General features: G+C 43.3%; 3 protein-coding genes across 3 annotated transcripts in view; 1 reads left to right on the forward strand and 2 right to left on the reverse strand.

Annotated features, from left to right (window-relative positions):
* Nucleotides 1-242: 242 nt before the first annotated feature.
* Nucleotides 243-6,175, reverse strand: LOC117652088 (beta-1,3-galactosyltransferase 1-like). The gene is made up of 5 exons (XM_034396756.1): nt 6,015-6,175; nt 5,499-5,682; nt 4,826-5,423; nt 4,465-4,711; nt 243-4,363 (listed from the first exon to the last, which is right to left on the reverse strand). Exons 1-5 carry the CDS (start codon nt 6,033-6,035, stop codon nt 4,166-4,168), a joined length of 1,248 nt encoding a protein of 415 aa, XP_034252647.1. The 5' UTR covers nt 6,036-6,175; the 3' UTR covers nt 243-4,165.
* Nucleotides 6,176-6,393: 218 nt separating this feature from the next.
* LOC117652094 (probable transcriptional regulatory protein TDE_1487) lies at nt 6,394-7,708 on the forward strand. Its single transcript, XM_034396769.1, has 5 exons — nt 6,394-6,645; nt 6,742-6,857; nt 6,932-7,065; nt 7,153-7,318; nt 7,426-7,708. The coding sequence occupies exons 1-5, from the start codon at nt 6,468-6,470 to the stop codon at nt 7,624-7,626; spliced, it is 795 nt and encodes a 264-aa protein (XP_034252660.1). The 5' UTR covers nt 6,394-6,467; the 3' UTR covers nt 7,627-7,708.
* Nucleotides 7,709-9,401: 1,693 nt separating this feature from the next.
* LOC117650708 overlaps nt 9,402-13,829 on the reverse strand; it is a 138,169-nt gene continuing 133,741 nt past the window's right edge. The window contains exon 6 of the mRNA XM_034394293.1: nt 9,402-13,089. Coding sequence (XP_034250184.1) covers nt 12,941-13,089 — 149 coding nt within the window. The 3' untranslated portion in view covers nt 9,402-12,940. The remainder of the gene's footprint in view (nt 13,090-13,829) is intronic.

Genomic DNA, 13,829 nt, shown 5'->3' on the forward strand with positions numbered 1-13,829 from the left:
GCGAGAACATGATCGGAAGTCTCTCGAGTGCGGGGTATCGTGAGGCAGCTGCGCTGGCGGGGTATTGACAGCGGCCTCGGTCGCGGGGTATTGCCGACGAGCCCAGCCGTAGTCGCGGGGTATTGACAATAACGTTGAGCCTGAGGTATAAACGAACTCAGCAAATTTTAAATGTCTTGTTACTCATGGGTTGAAATGAGATAGTATTGTAAATACGAGGTTAAATTTACACACAAATCTCATAGCTTTTCAATAAATATATTATTAACATTCACTGCTCACAAGACAATTGTGACCAACTACGAACAACAAAACCATCACAGTCAATTAGTTGATGTTTCAGCATTAACAAGATTAATCTTCTAATTAAGGGGCAAAAATTATTCTGATTAGTCATGCAGATGCTATGCAATCACATTTGAGCACTTGACAATTCAATGGCCAGCTACCACCTCCACCAATCTCAACAACAGGGAATTCACAGCAAGCATCAAAGCACTAAAATAGGGACAACACAATCAACCGCAAGATTGAAAGAGATGTACCAGAAAAACAAGGTCCCTAGCAGTGGTTGTATCATGATACAAGCCAATGACAACAAGATAAGAAAATTTTTAGATTCTTGTAATGATGATTAACAGATCTGCAAGTCCCCATTTAAGTCAAGGAAATTGATCCATTTCAAGAAAAGAATGGGGAATGTGTATCTCTATGTATCACTATCTGTTCACAATTTCAAAACAGAGACACGTTCTACTAGGATAAGACCGACCAAACGTAATGAAATACTTAGCAGACCCAAATGGTATACTTGACAGCAAAGCTAAGTTTCTCTGTTGAGTAAATATGTTCCATAGGGGAATGAAATGGACTGTCAAAATTTCAAAAGACTGCAAACCACATCCGATAGTTAATAAAATCAGTAAGTCTACACAAGTAATGCATTTTAGTAGTAAGATACCAAAACAAGAATAATTTAAAAAAGAAACAGAAACTGTTGAAAGAGAAACAGATCAGAGAGAACTTAAGGCTAATAGGAGACAAAACCTTGCCGTTCCTCAATTAGCTTTCTCCTAAACAACCACTCTCTACAGATTACTTCAGTTTGTTTATAGTGCACAATTTGTTCCACCATGATATGACACCATAATGACTGTTACACAGGTACTAAATCTGTGAGTGTTGCAAGAACACTTCACGAAACAAACAAGAAAAAACATGAATGTTTAAACATGAGAAGGCCTAGTGAAGAACAATCTACCTTTCTTGATTTGACGGAAATAAACAAATCATAATTGGAAATAATATCATAAAAATGATGATATGATCTCTAAATTACTTTGTATTCATACGAGAAAGCCACAAAATCAAAACAAAAAACCCAAATTTTAAAGAAACTAAACAAGCAAAACAGATCCAAACTATATTGCATATCAACAGGGAAATGGTTCCAATTACTTTATGAACTTTCAAACTTGGTAAGCATAAGGTGTCAGTAACAAACCACCTTCAAAACATTGACCAGGTCAACAACAATGGCTCACCTGACAATTCTAATACAAACCACCAACTCAATTTCTACATTAATGTCTAAACATAGTGAAGTATGGCCGAAGAATATCACAGTTCTACACATGTCAGTACAGCTCAATTCCTCGTAAAATTTTAAAAGCAGGAGGATAACAAATGAGCAAGATGTATGACATTCTGGACAAAGATTCCAATCATAATATTCAGGGCAAATGTTTAGGTCATCTTCCAGTAACAAAGTGACCTCCTTTTCTTTAAAATGAAAGACCAACAACACAGTAATCAGCCTAATCTCTCCTGATTGTGACAAAGCACTCAATATCCTCCTATGACCCCAGGAGAAATGCCCTGTGATATTACAGATGAAGGTAACTAGAGTCATAATTGGATTGGAAACATTCACAATGAGGTCCAATAATTCTCTTTGGTCATATCTACACAACACTGCTTGAAAGAAACAATGATTAAATTCTAAAATAGAATCTAAAGTTTTGAGAATGATAAGTCATCTCAACTTTACTTTAAATTTGTGCGCTATACGAGAATACAGAGCCATGACAATACATAATGTGAACTTATGAATGGAAGAAAAACAACAAACAAATTAGAGGTAGGAATGGCATTACACTCCTAGAGTAATAAGACATTTCTGACTTCATTATTTAAAAAAGCACATTTTTTTTACAGTGATCAAAATTTACTAGGTTGAGACATATATTCTATTAAAGGCAACATGTGACCTAAGGCTTCACAGGCTTTTTTTTTCATTGCATCAGTACACACACAATACGCACATTACTTACATGAAAAACGCTAATGGAGTCAGAGTCACCATTTGAAATCACTTGACAAAGAGCAATGTTTAACAAAATATACATGCCAATTAATTGGGCTGGATTGATTAAGTTTTTCAGGACACATTCTTATGGCAAAAGCGATAACAGAAGCAGGAACCCATACCGCAAAGCAATGGGGGCCAAACTAGACCAAAAGATTGTTTCATAAAAGAACAGATAATAAAAATTGACTGGAATTTTCCTAGTATTGTTCAGTGGCACTAGAGAAATATCAACACATGCAACAAGCTTCACCAAAACCCACTCAGACATGCAACAGTCTTTTCACGAGATTATTTCATTTACTATAGTGAAAACGCTACTAAGATGATGAACGAAAGCACACATTTGAACCTCCTCACAAAATATTCAATAGTCTTTGTGAATAATTACTAGTACCAAAAGACTCCAATTCAATAACTGAATGACTAGTGACCTAAGATGAAATCCTTTTAAAACATCAAACAGGGAGGGGAAAAGGCACACACTACAAAAAATGAGTTGCAAAAGGCACAAAAAGGGAGATTCTACATCTAGTAAAAAATTCATATAAAGGACAACAGACACAATTTCTCAAAATACCTAGGAGATGTTTTAAGTACAACATTTTTAAGATGACAAAAACAAGGGCTCAATAAATGTTCAAAAAAATTAGAAATTTGAATAAACTACAACACTAAACATAAATAAATAAGAATTCAAGACTAGAAAAATTGCAAAAGCAAAAATTATTGAGTAGCAGGTAGTGAATAATAAGTAAAAGCAGTCTAACTAAAAAGTTATGAGAAATCTCATGGTATACAATGATTACGGCAAGAGCAGTTCAAGTCACCTCAATCACTTCATTCATAACATGGGAGAAATCTCCCCTCAAGTCAATCATTACCATAAATCTATCTAAAAATTAGGGCAAATTCTGAGGGATAACATTAAGATCAAAAATAGACTATTTTCAAGATTGAGCTACATAACTTCTAATCAAACTCAGGTTGAACTCTCAAAATAGCAAAGAAAGAATACTCATCAAATTATAACAGTACAGTACTCCATTAATGTTTTAAAGATTTACACATAAATATCAATAAGAATTTCACAGGCAGGGTTGGGGATGTGGACGGTTGTTGATCATACATAGTAGATAACAACAAATGCCATTCGCAGGACATTATGCATTGCATTGAGCATTAACAAGACAATTACGTACCTACACTACACAAAATAATAAACAAGGGAGTCACAAATTTAAAAAAAATGGAAACTGTGGTTTGGATGACTAGGCATTAATACCTCTGCAAAGCCCTGACCCTAATGCTGGGCTACAAAAGATGCTAAGAGAAAAAACAATAACAAGATCAATGGCAAATAATACTGCATTAAAAAAATGGAGAACATTAGAAAAGATTATATGAATGAATACAAACAACATTATTAAAATTAAGCAATGAAGCTGAACGTGGGAACTGGAGGGCCTACTGTTACAATCACCAGTGTTCCACTATAATTAATAAAAACAACAAAAGTAATGGAACATGGAAATGAGATTCATACAAATGGTATTAATGCTCTTTTTGGCTATTTTCCTGTTTCAATACAAACTGGTAAAAATGGAACAGTAGGGAGCTGAGGAAGATAAGCACAGCTATCTCAAAAAGAAAAAAGATTCTCCCTAAACAAATAAAGAGGATGCCTTGATCAAGACACTCATCACCACCAACCAAACAGAATAGTAGAATCACAGAGCTGCAGCAACACCATTAAGCAGATCCTCATTTTCAGACAAGTTAAACCCATCTCCATTCTTAAAAACATCCATGACCTCGCCGAGAGTTAAAGATGTGACGTTGTTTCCTTCCAAACATGGAGCCCCGAAGGTAAGTCTGCGATGCAGCAGCAGGAGTTGAAGCAGGAACTGTCTTATTACAGTGAGCTGTAGACATTCGAGAAAGATCCCATGCCTCTTTCAATTCTCTTGGGTTCAGCCGATGTGTTGTTATCACCTAAGTACAAAATAATAAATTAAGAGTCAGAGGATAATCTCTGTTCTGCAGCCAGGAACAAATGAAGAAGAGATTTACAACAGAGAGATAAAAGGACTCACCTGTGGATTTCCTAAAGAGCACGTTGACATGGGCCGTTTACCCAAACTAAACCCTGGATGACCAGCAGGACGAATACCAGCAAACACAGCACACTGTCCTGTGATGTACACATCTTCCAGGGGAATGAGTGAAACCCTCTGCGCGGCATCGTACAAGGCCTGCACAGCCTCTTGAGACATTACGTAACCAGAGCCTGACAAGTAGTTTGGATAAGTCCGTCCAGAAAAAATATACCTTGGCATGTACCTGCAAACACAAGATAGAATTACCAACAACTACTTATGAAATTCTGCTTTGAGTCCACCTCTTACAAAGTCACAATAATGAACAAAAGACAAGAGATTCACAATAAGAACATACCACTTGTCAGTAGAATCCAAGATTGGTTTGGCACCACAAATGAGATTTCCAGTCAACAAAGGAACTTTTCGAGAATTGGGTTTGGCAATTGAGGCTTGATGTAACATCAGAAATGACTGAAGCGATGCTAAACTGACCATGGTGTCATCGTCAGTTTTCATGACATAAAGAGCATTACTACACCTTTGAGTTACCCATTTTAAGAGCATGACAGACTTAACGGTAAGATTGTTGTACGAATCAATAAATCCCTCTTGTACAATATCACCATATCTCCGGCTCTCTTCTTCCACAATTGATTGCAATGTAGCGTTGTCTGGGTCTCCGAGCAAAAACACAACAAAGACATCTTTAGGTGGATCTTCAAGGACTTCATTGCTTCGATTAGATTCCTTGCCTACAGTACTTCCAGAGGATGCCCATGTTTCACGAATAACTTTGCGAGCTTCGAAATTCTGGACTGCTGAGCACACCACTACAACAAGAAACGGCTGACGTCCATCACAGACAGTTGTTGATAAAATAGTTGTCACATTTTCAGGTTGGATGAATAATCGGACATCTCTTGTGCCATTTCTGGGCCAGCCATCAAGCTCCTCTGTGGATAAAAGAGACAAGTGGTCAACAAGGACGAAGTGTTTGTAAAGACAATAAGGATATGAGAAAGCCTTACCATCACGGATTTGAGGTTGAGCTAATTGGTGATAAGCAGGAATGTAGAATAAAACAAGTCCAAATAAGATGAGTATGAAGAATTTTGGATTTATGTTCAGGAATTTAGCTAATCTATGGCATATAGAAGAACCAGATGTAGTAATGGTCATCTCTGGTGGTATGAGAAGCTCATGTGATGACACCTGGTAAAAAACAAAACACGACTTAAACACCTACAAAACTCTCCCACCATAAGATAGTTGATTGATGCACAAAACGAAGTCTCCTTCTCAGAATATGTGAAGAAGCCTAACCTAGGAAAAACATACACTCTAGTAGTGTGGATTCAACAAGAAAGAACTTTTAAGAGAGCTGCCGCGAGAATGATTCTCAAAAGAGATGGAAGAAAACAAGGGGCCTGACAGGACAACAACAACGGAAATATTTTTTTAAAATTCAAGGTTACAGTGAACAAAATTTGTAACGAGAAAGATGAAAAAAGCCAGTGAGGGTCTGTGCAAAGTAATGATCTTACATGATAGGCGAAGCTCCCCATATCACAAAAGAGCCGAGCACTGAGACCGTTTAATTAAACATAGTTACACATTTCTAATTAATTGATTTCATTGCACATCTGCACGCAAGTAGCAGACATGTTCCCTTCTTCCTTCTGCTTCTTCTTCCCCTATTCACACGACTCATGACTTCAAAAGTGCCAATAGTGTGATCATTCTACCAAGCTGTAAAAGCGAAAAAACAATCTCTACCGAGATAATTACCCGTAAGAAAGTGAATTTGCAATATTATTTTGACATGAACATGTCTGTGAAATTTTTTTACAATTGCCTCTGTTGCCTCACAAAATTCAGTAAGAAGAAATTAAAATTGCCTTTTTTATTTTATAGGGTGGTACCAGTGTCAAGCAAAGTTTGAGGTTATGTTCCCGAGAAACTTCTGCTTTTGACATTGAAAGTTCGGCTGCTTTACCATGTTTTCAAGCCGTGTGTTTAACAGAATTTGTGGCATTACTTCTAGCCTGACTCAAGTGAAGCGCGCAGCAGGCCACAGTAAATGGGCTAACATTCGCCATACTAAAGCTGCGAAAGATGGGGAAAAAGCTGCTATTTCTCTTCGCAAGTTGAGGGATATCAAAGTAGCCCTTGCAGGTAACGAGGATGTAAAAATGGAAATTCTCCTAGGTCCTTGAGCGACGCCTCTGCGAAATTTAAGTGCTGTTTCATACTCATCTCCTTTTATTTTAGCAAGTAATTGGAACACTGATGTAGAGAAAAATCCACTTCTCGCAAGAGCTGTTAATTCAGCTATTATGGCTAATGTGCCCAAAGAAACTGTAGAAAATTTTTTGAAGAAAGCAAAAGTAGGTACTGTGACTTCCCATTTTTACCTGCTGCAGTTTGAATCTAATTTATTGCTTTTCTCATTTATTTACAGAGCACAAAAGAACATGTGATTGAGTATCGTCTGAGAGGTCCAAGTGATAGCATATTTATTTTTACATACATCTGTTCACCCATGACGGAAGGTGAACTACGAAACGCTGTGAAAAAACTCATATATAAGTCATCGTCAGTACATTTGTCTTTCAAGAACAGATTATGATATAATTATATGTTTTCTATTTGAGTTTCATTGATTCATGGGATTTCTTGCAGTGTTTTTTCTGCTACTCAAGGTTTCCAACAAGCATTTGAAAAGAAAGGTGTGATTTTGGCCAAACCTGTGGGAAAAGAGGCAACTATGGATGATGCAGAGGAGGCTGCTATACTATCAGGAGCTGAGGAAGTAAGACCAGAAGATGGTGAAAAAAATGTTTACCGGGTACGTCAAGCATTATTGTGTTGTGTCTTCAGAGTCATCCAGTCACTAAAAAGAAATTTCTAAAAGCTGTCAAGGTGCTAGATGTTAGTAATAATTTTCTGTTGCAGTACCTCACAGATGCACAAGAATTTTATCAGGTCACTAAAGCGTTGAGAGAAGAAGGCTGGGAGGTAACAGAAGCCGCTATTGAAGATATGCCAACCTACCTAGTTAATGTTTCTGAGGAAGATAAGGAGGAACTCACAAAAGAAATTGAAAAATTCCAAGACATACCAGAATTTATGAAAATGACAGACAATGTGGCATAGCATTTTGGATTCACTTTTACAAAATCACATTTGTATCTTTGTAATGTAAGTAAATAAACTGTCTTGTTCCAAACTGTTCAAACTTGTCTAGAATCTCTTTTTAGAAAAAGAAAGGGAACTATTTTAGATATGGGTGCGCACCTGCTTCCAAGTCCATAAGTAGTTAGCCCTGTTGAGTGAACCAGCTAGGAAGGCTATTTTTTCCCTTTCCTGTATCAATGGGAGTGTGAGAGAGGAAGACACAAAGCCTGGTCTCGGCCCCGCAACGGCGAGGACGGCCAGGCAGCAGAGTAGTGAAGCAGTGGAGCGGAGGAAGGGAAGGCCAGGCTGGGCCAGGGCCTGCACTGCAAGGCACTGCAAAGCGTGGGCACGGCGTGGTGCATAGCGCATAGCGCAGCACGACTCGGCTCAGCTCAGCTCGCCACGACCAAAGTTGGATACCAAACTTTGTCGCGCTTGAACTGCGTCTGCGTCCCAGACCCAGCCCGCCAGCTGCCTGCCTGCTATGCCGGGCCGCCCGGGCATGCAGCCAGCTCGCCTGCATTCCGTCCTCCAACTCCGCAGGAAAGTCTGCGAAAGAAGGGCGAACGGGGCCCACATTTGGGGCCTGGGCAAAAATAAAGAGTTTAAACCCCAGCGGAACGAAGGGGTGGAATCAAGCGGTGCGAGCGAGCAACCGTCGGGCAGTGGATACAAGGCAGCTCGCGGGCAGAAAGTTTTGGCGGGAATCTTGGTGGGCCTTTCCCCTCCCTATCATTCCCATCATGCTCCAGCCGTGCGTTTGTGACTGAGCGCGGAGTGGGGCGGGCCCGGCGGGGCGGCCGAGGACTGCATGTAGGAGGCCCGTTCAGGCGTGTGATTGTCTCGGAACTTTTTCCATCACCACTGCGGTGCCGGCGCTGTTGGCTGGCCTGGCTGGCCCGAGATGTGGACCAACTCCATACCTGACGAAGTCCTTTGTCGTAGCTTCGGCTTTGACGGGGCCGCGTGGGAAGCGAGCCATCCCCGGTTGGCGGGCCACATCCGTCTCCCCTGGCTTTCTGCTGTGTCTGCCACGGCCCTGCCACGGCAGTGTCCGAGTCTGACTGAGCGGCAACGCGCCGAACCCGGGACTTGAGAGGGTTTCTAGACGTCGCTCGCGCCGAGTCGGAGTGACATGTGTCGTGCCTCAGGGTAGGCGACTGACACGGCCAGCCCCGGCCAGCCCAGACGCTCCCACGACTGCCGTGATGCGAAGTATCGACATGTTTTTGATGAGGGCTTGCACATCGTGATCTTCGACATGTGCCCGGGCGGTGTTACTCCGGGGGGGGGGGGGGGGGGGGGGGGGGGGGCTGTCACTGCGCGGGTCGCGGCTCCGCCGTTAGCTTCCCTAGCGACAGGCGCGACCAGCCCGTGTCCAGCCCTCGGCCCGATGACAGCCGACTCGGCCAATTACTGTTCTGTGCTGCAGTTCGACGCGGGGGAGAAAGGAAAAGGGAGGGGGACAGAGAGGAGGCGAGGTGTCTTGTCACCTGTCACGGCGCTGAGTCCGCCCCGCCCTGCCCGCTCGAGGAGCTCGAGGCCCCGCCGTGACCACCCTTCACTTCGCGCTTCAGCGATCAAAGGCGGCAAGGCAGCCAAGATCTGGCGGACGAGTCGAGGACGCGCGGCCGTGGCGGCAAAAGGGAATATTGGAACGCCGCGGGATTCTTCGTGGCACACTTCGTTTTTTGTTTCTTTCGTGTGGGGGTTCTGGAAATGTCGAAAAAACATTCAAGAAATGATCAAGACGATTGGAACGTAGCCTAAAGATATTACTATATTCTTTATCCAAATACAGTAGGTCTCATTCTTGTATTTTTAATATTTTAGGTCTCGACCGTCAATGGTCGATGCTTTGAAGCAACGGACTACTCACACTGAGAAGTAAGGAATGTACAAAACAAAAACTGGAATATTTTTCGTTTTGTATCTTGTTTGGTGGAATGGTTACTATTTAAGTACTCCAAACACTCATCTTTCCCTTCGTGAACCAAATTATGATGTTTCTTTCACCGAATCCGTCACTTCAGGAAGCATTTAACATTAAGCACACAAAGTATACACAACTTGATTATCTGCACCCGAGAAAACATTTGCTGCCACGCATCCGGATGGGATTCTCTCCCATACTATCGACAACAATTCGAAAAAAGGACCTCGTAAGGAGGCACGGGGAAACAGGGAGTGTATTTACAACGATAAACGCATTCCCCTTACAGGATAAATGACAGCAAGCGTTCAAAAGGGGCACGACTTTTCTAGAGCAATTATAGTAATAATAGTAATAATAGACGTCGTAGACAAGAGAGGAAGACATTTGGGCGCTTGGTTCCTGAAGCACAACAACTATACAACTCGTTCACACACAGTTACGCACTCTAAGGTAAGCCGTCCGAAAATTACGTAACACTCCGAGTGACGGGTGCTAGCTGGCCTCCGTTTCAGTGTACAGTCCATATCAAAAGTTTTACTGTTTTTTTTGTAATTTTTATGTTGATTTTTGAAATATTTGCTCGAACAGTAACAAAAACAAACCGACGTAACCTGCGTGGCCCGATCTAAAAACAAGAAGAAACAAAACCAATTATCTAAGCAACGTTACCGTCCAGGTCACGTTAAAACGTATTTACAAAAACAAATAGGCCACTCCTATGTTCGAGACCAGAAATGCATTACGTAATTTTAGGATTAGAAGGAAGAGAGGGTTGCTAACGGAGACCACTAGAAACAATTCAGTTGAAATTTTGAGACATCATACACACAGCATTTACAGGGCGATTCGTTCTAGGGACGAATATCCAGATTTGCGTACTCCTTCACCCTCCCTACCAATAGACAGCCAAAATTTAAGCGTGTTGATGGAGAGTCAGAAAGATTGAAAGGGAGAGAATGCGCTAAAGAGAAACGAAAGATGCGCGCGTTTTAACACCTTTACGCCTAAAGTACATTTACTTATATTTTGTAAGACGTTGCGGAAACGTTGACGTGTTTCGCCCTAAATTGCGTTTCTATCTAGTGCTAGGTAAGAAAATTGAAGTTCAATATCGGAAGTTTGCGTTGCTAACAGGCGCGATCATGCAAATGCAACATCGGCCTCTCAAGCAACACAAATCATAAGCTTACTTTTTACTTTAAGTAAATTCGTTCTCGATTACCACTCGCATTTTATCTGAACCACTCACTTGTCACCTAAATCTGGGACCATCCGCACTGTTAGCACCTACTTGCCCTATTTTACTTTTGCACGAAGCTTAACATTGTAATTTATTAACAATGTGTTAGGTATGAAACTTCTCGTGACTTTGGCACCGATGCTTCAAAAATGAATGCTGACTCTCCTACCGGGACTGTGAAAACTACAAACAACAAAAAAATGTGTGGTTCAAGCGCGGTACTTATGCGAAACATGGAATCAACTTCTCTATTGGTCAATGTTTATCATACACTCTTGATGCTATACACAAGTAGAGGTTTAGTCCAGCATCGGGTTGTAGGAATATTGTCATATCAGCTTTAGATAAGAAAGATAACGCTAAATCATTTTGAATTATTGGGACGAGCGATTTGCAAACGTGTCTGCAAAGTTCAAGAACTTGAAGGGAGGCAACGGTAGCGCAGCCGAGGGTAGGCCATGCCGCTCCACTGGTGCGCCCAGCGGGCTGCCTACTCCGCGGACCGCAGGCGTTTCCCACCACCAGGCCAGCAGGTCCATGCCGCTGCGTTTCAACACTCGCCTGTCCTCCTGATCCAGGTACTTTAATTCAATCTGCAAACAATTCTTTTTGTTTTAAGGAATGGAACGTGACTTTTGAACAAGAAGACATCGTGCCTTTCATTCATAAAATGCCTGGTTCGTAAGCAAATAGTTGCCCGGGACGCTCGTCCGTGACACTACACCACAAGTTTTCGAAATCCTTAACAATTAGGCCTAAGTGCTTTCTTTAAACCAAATGTGAACATTTTCAGATTTTTTTGTGTGAACCTACACGTAAGTAGTAGATAAATCTGATTGTAACAGGCATTTTCCGATTGAGCAATACAACTGAGTGGTTCATTTACCTTATTTTTACGTCTGAATTGCGTTCACAAAAATAGCAAGTATAACGATTACCACCGAAAGCAGCATTAATAAAGACATCTGGCGAAGTAGATTTAGAAACTAGTACACACATTTCCGTAACAATAAAAATTACCAACGAAACTTAAATACGATTTAAACATATAAAACTTTTTCTGTACAGTAGGCACACAATAATCTTATCCTAACACACCATCACACGCACGCACACAACTTCATCGATCGAATTGCGAAAATATACAGCATTTTCTTTACAACAATATTTTACTCACTAGCTTTTAGAGTCTTTTATCAACATTGTCATACAGAACGCAATGTCTACCATTACGCCAGGGAGTGGGAACCAACAACTTTTATAGTATTCCGTTCTCTCTCCCGGCTCTAGATAACACTTAACGTTCTAGAACAACGGAATCCAAGAAGACTACAATCTTTACAGCACACAGACGCTTACTTTTTACATGGCTGTCGACCAGCACGAAACGGTAGGTAAAATGAGCCTTAACGTGCGTCCACCGAAAAACCTAACTTAGCGTCCTCTTAGTGAAACTCGGTCGAGCCTCGTCCGGAGCGGCTGGCCAGCAAACATACTGGCGTCTTGATCCCACTACTGGTAGACAGGTGTGCGCTCACGAACCATGACCTTTTTTTTTGCTTTTTGCGCTACGAAACAAAGGAGTCTGCGTTCTTTCCGACGCTATTTACAGGTAAGCGTAATCCGAGACACGAAGCGGCGTGGCACCGCGCTAGGCAAGCCTGATTTGAGCACTAAAGACGACGGCGGCAGGACAGGCCCGCGGACCCAGCAGCGTCGCTCTGTCTCTCTCGCGCTCGGGTGGTGCTCTGTAGGGGTACGAGGGAGACCGAGCGACGGACACGTCGGTCTGGTTGGCCGCGAGCGTCCCGGAGTGTTGGCAGTGCTGAGCGTCGAGCCTGGAGGCGGTCACTGGGCGGCATCCCGGTCAGCACTGGAGGTTGTCCGGGTGGTTCTCCAGGAGGTTCTCCAGGAGGTTCACCGGGAGGTTCACCAGGAGGTTTCCGAGGCGGTTCACTCCAGGAGGTTCTCCAGGAGGCTCACCAGGGCGGCCAGCGCGGCTAGGTCCAGCTCAGCTTGCTACAGCGCCTCGCTGCGTCCAATAGCTGGCCCCTGCCGGGGCTGAGTTTTCGGCGCACGGCCCGGATGGGGCGTCGCAGGGCGGTGTGTCCACGCGTCTACGCGCGGCGCAGCAGGCAGCTCAGCACCAGCACGGCCAGCACGCGCGCGCTGCAGCCCAGGACGGCGCCGGCGTTGGCGGCCGCACTGCTGCTGCTGATGGACTCCAGCGTGTTGTCGATCGTCTCCGAGGGCTTCATCACGGACACTGCAACGCGAAACATAACCAGTTTGTTACTGCTGCAAGGTGTAAACGGTTCCAAAAAACGTGACTTTGTTTACATTTTTTTCGTTTTTTTTCCCTGCGGATTTTCATTAGCAACGCTCTGTTGGGCAGGGGTTGGCACCGCGGGAGTTATAACTCTCCGCGCTCTAACGCGTTTTAATATTTTTTTGAGTGCCGGGGCGTCTTTTTCATTACCACGGTTGACTTTGGCTCTCAAATACACGGCTACTCCCCGCGGCCGGCGGTCGCTCCGTCTCTCTCGCACCCCTTCGGGCCGCCCGGGCCGCCCGGGCCACCCCCGCGAGTGCGAGAGAGCGACCGCCGGACTGCACGTGCGCCGCCCGGCCAGAATGAGTTCCCCCGGACATTAACACAATTCCCCATTCGTGATATGAAAAGTAATATCCTCGCGCGCCTTGAGGCTGTAAATCTAGGGGAATGCGCCTCGCTCTGTCTCTCTCACTCCCACGCCCCGTCTCGCACCGCGTGCGTGTGTGTGTGTGTGAGCGAGTCACTCTCGGCCCGTCAGTCGCACTCGCGGACTGCCGCGGCGTTTGCAGCAATTTGTAGCGAACAGCAGGTGGGGAGGCGAAAATGCTTTGGCCCCCCCGCGGGAGAGAGAACGCATAGCGAGAGCGTCCTCGTGTCGTCGTCGTCGGTGACGTTGTTGTACTTGTTGTTTTTGATCTTCGTCACACGACCCATCTTAAATTCACGCACAG

Source organism: Thrips palmi, unplaced genomic scaffold, assembly GCF_012932325.1.
Source record: "Thrips palmi isolate BJ-2018 unplaced genomic scaffold, TpBJ-2018v1 HiC_scaffold_10, whole genome shotgun sequence".
NCBI classification, from domain to species: domain Eukaryota; kingdom Metazoa; phylum Arthropoda; class Insecta; order Thysanoptera; family Thripidae; genus Thrips; species Thrips palmi.